We start from the raw sequence: 1,250 nt of genomic DNA on the forward strand, positions 1-1,250 counted from the left end.
CGCTCTCCCCCCCCCCACCCCCAACGGGCGGCGCACTGGCGGCGAGCGAGTGTGCCCTGGCACAGGCGCCCGGACTCTGACCCATCATGGCGGCCGGCGTAGCCACCTGGTTGCCCTTTGCCAGGGCAGCGGCGGTGGGCTGGCTCCCCCTGGCCAAAGCGCCGATGCCCGGCGCCCCCCTGGAGAGGCGCCGCAAGACCGACGAGATGCTGGTGGTGAACGTGAGCGGCCGGCGTTTCCAAACGTGGAAGGACACCTTAGACCGTTACCCGGACACGCTCCTCGGCAGCTCCGAGAAGGAATTCTTCTTCAGCGAGGACACCCAGGAATACTTCTTTGACCGGGACGCCGACATGTTCCGGCACATCCTCAACTTCTACCGCACCGGCAAGCTGCACTACCCGCGGCAGGAGTGCATCGCGGCCTTCGACGAGGAGCTGGCGTTCTTCGGCGTCATCCCCGAGATCATCGGCGACTGTTGCATGGAGGAGTACCGCGACCGCAAGAAGGAGAACGCCGAGCGCTCGGCAGAGGACGGCGAGGGGGGCGCCGGGGGCGAGGGGGGTTCCGACTGCCCGCTGCCGCCCAACAGCACCGGGCGGCAGCGGCTCTGGCGGGCCTTCGAGAACCCGCACACCAGCACGGTGGCGCTGGTGTTCTACTATGTCACCGGCTTCTTCATCGCCGTCTCGGTCATCGCCAACGTGGTGGAGACGGTGCCCTGCCGGCCCCCTGCCGGGCAGCGCCGCGAGGTGCCGTGCGGCGAGCGGTTCGGCTTGGCCTTCGTCTGCATGGACACCGCCTGCGTGCTGATCTTCACCTGCGAGTACCTGCTGCGGCTGTTCGCGGCGCCCGACCGCTGGCACTTTGCCCGCAGCGTCATGAGCGTCATCGACGTGGTGGCCATTCTGCCCTACTACATCGGCCTGGTCATGCCCAAGAACGAGGACGTCAGCGGCGCCTTCGTCACCCTGCGGGTCTTCAGGGTCTTCCGCATCTTCAAGTTCTCCCGGCATTCCCAGGGGCTCCGGATCCTGGGCTACACGCTCAAGAGCTGCGCCTCGGAGCTGGGCTTCCTGCTGTTCTCGCTCACCATGGCCATCATCATCTTCGCCACCGTCATGTACTACGCCGAGAAAAACACCGAGGGCACCAACTTCATCAGCATCCCGGCTGCCTTCTGGTACACCATCGTCACCATGACCACCCTCGGGTAAGGTTCCCCGTCCCGGACACCCCCTCCCTGTCCC

General features: G+C 66.6%; 1 protein-coding gene across 1 annotated transcript; it reads left to right on the forward strand.

The window, feature by feature from the left end:
* The first annotated feature begins 6 nt into the window (after positions 1–6).
* Positions 7–1,217, forward strand: LOC122544987 (potassium voltage-gated channel subfamily D member 1-like). Its single transcript, XM_043684222.1, has one exon. It carries the CDS (start codon positions 87–89, stop codon positions 1,215–1,217), a length of 1,131 nt encoding a protein of 376 aa, XP_043540157.1. The 5' UTR covers positions 7–86.
* The last annotated feature ends 33 nt before the right edge of the window (positions 1,218–1,250 follow it).

The sequence above is a fragment of the Chiloscyllium plagiosum genome, unplaced genomic scaffold (assembly GCF_004010195.1).
Source record: "Chiloscyllium plagiosum isolate BGI_BamShark_2017 unplaced genomic scaffold, ASM401019v2 scaf_37688, whole genome shotgun sequence".
NCBI lineage: Eukaryota > Metazoa > Chordata > Chondrichthyes > Orectolobiformes > Hemiscylliidae > Chiloscyllium > Chiloscyllium plagiosum.

Excerpts from the sequence above, each read along its gene's own strand:
- LOC122544987 (XM_043684222.1), top strand. The coding sequence starts at position 87 with ATGGCGGCCGGCGTAGCCACCTGGTTGCCCTTTGCCAGGGCAGCGGCG.